The sequence below is a fragment of the Galeopterus variegatus genome, unplaced genomic scaffold (assembly GCF_000696425.1).
Source record: "Galeopterus variegatus unplaced genomic scaffold, G_variegatus-3.0.2 Scaffold934, whole genome shotgun sequence".
Taxonomy (NCBI): domain Eukaryota; kingdom Metazoa; phylum Chordata; class Mammalia; order Dermoptera; family Cynocephalidae; genus Galeopterus; species Galeopterus variegatus.
In genome coordinates this window covers 296,432-298,245 of record NW_007727045.1, presented here as the reverse complement: position 1 = coordinate 298,245, position 1,814 = coordinate 296,432, and the positions used below count along the sequence as shown (strand labels likewise).

At 48.3% G+C, this 1,814-nt stretch overlaps 1 protein-coding gene across 1 annotated transcript in view; it reads right to left on the bottom strand.

Moving 5' to 3' along the window:
• Positions 1-320: 320 nt before the first annotated feature.
• Positions 321-1,814, bottom strand: part of TMED3 (transmembrane emp24 protein transport domain containing 3) — an 11,187-nt gene continuing 9,693 nt past the window's right edge. Inside the window, exon 3 of the mRNA XM_008573566.1 lies at positions 321-1,064. Within this exon, the coding sequence (XP_008571788.1) occupies positions 828-1,064 (237 nt within the window). The 3' untranslated portion in view covers positions 321-827. The remainder of the gene's footprint in view (positions 1,065-1,814) is intronic.

Sequence of the window (1,814 nt, the reverse complement as noted above, 5' to 3'; positions counted from 1 at the left end):
TTGGTGTCTGTCAAGGAAATGACAGAGCAGGTCATGCAGATATCTGTGAGAGGGTGTTCTCCAGAGGAACATCATTTGTAAAGACCCTTTGCATGGCCTGGTGTGTGACAGAAACAGCAAGGAAACTTCCTATTTCCTTTTTTTTTCAATCAACTGGGAAGAGAGTAATTTACTGTCCTCTGTACACATCTCTGCATGCAGCACCCTGTACACTTCTCAAGGTCATCCCTTCCTCTAGCACACTCTAACTATGTATGTACACACCCATGCTCCCCATTAAGCTGTGAGCTCCTTTAGGACAAGAAATAAAGACACAAGTCTCCAGGATACTCACACTTAGTTTTTATTAGCCAGAGTTCCAGCTCCCAGGAGACAGATACACAGCTAACAATGGGTTCCCAGTCACCATTTTGGTCTTGCTTACACGGCTGACACCGTTGCTCACCTGGGATGCACAGATCTGCAAAGCTGCTCCAAGGCCCTGGTTTTCTAAAGTACAGGAAGCCCCATGGAAGGAAAGAGCAGAACTGAGAGCCACCTCCTTCTCCGTACAGGATAAGACACACAAGCCAAATGACCTATGCATCCAGGAGCAGAGGCAGAGCCCTGAACTGCCCCACGGATGCCTTCAGATTACTGGACTCTGAGTGTCAAGTGCTGGGGTTCAAGGACCAGACATCTGCAGGGAAAGCAAGGTGCTGCCACACTAGCACATTACCCTGTGCTTTCCTCCATGCAGCTCTGCCTTCACCCTGGGTGGCACTCCCAGCCCAGCAGGAGCCTGTGACCTAGAAGGGTGTGAAGGACCCTAGGGCAGGATGCATTGGCTAGGAGTGAACTGGCCTGTTGATGGGTCGTTTTTCTGTGAAGAAACTTTTCAGCAGCATCACCTGGCTGAAGCTGACCACAAACAGGGCGATCGTCTCGCCAATAGACCAGTAAGACACTCGGCTATTCAGGTCTTCAGCTCGGGCCCGGTCCTGGGCCTCCCGGAGCCGGTAATGCGTCTGAGAATCAATCACTGTCTTCAGAGCCTCATGAATGGTCACACAGGCAGACTCCATCTGGGCAGGAAGAGAAAAGCAGTCACATTGCTGACACTGAGACAAGAATAGTGGAATCCAGCAAACAGCAAATGTTGTCGTCAACATCCTCGGTAACATCTTCTGAGTGCTAAACATGTGTCTGTGCAAGGGGCTGCATGTGGTTTTACTTAACCCTCACAATAAGCCTACCAGTCTCAGAATGGTTAAGTAACCTGGCCAGAGTCACACAGTTAGTGCATGGCAGAGTCAGGATTTGACTCAAGTGCTGCCCTGCGTTCTCTTATTTGATCCACACCATACCCTGACAGGCATGGATCATTACCCTCACGGTTGAGAAAGGCTGACTGACTGCTCACCCCACATACTGAGGAAACTGAGGCTCAAAGAGGCTACATGAATTGCCCAAGGTCACACAGCTCACAAAGAGGAGAGCGTGAACAAGACCACAATTGTGTTGGATTCTGAATCTACTGCTCACTCTACTCCATAATCGCTGCCTAAAGTTTTATGTATAAACACAAACACCTAAACACACACGTTTCTCCTGTACGTAAACACATGCACACAAATGCCAAGACATGGACATACATATAGACATGCATATGCATACAAATGTATTCATATGTAATACACAAACTTCACGACTTCCTTTACCTGCTAAAATATTCTGCTTGGTAGGCAGAATTCTGAATTGTCCCCTCCCTTCCACTAAGATTCCCTGCCCTCCTCCCAAGAGCCTGTGATATGATGAGCTGTCACTCCTGTGAT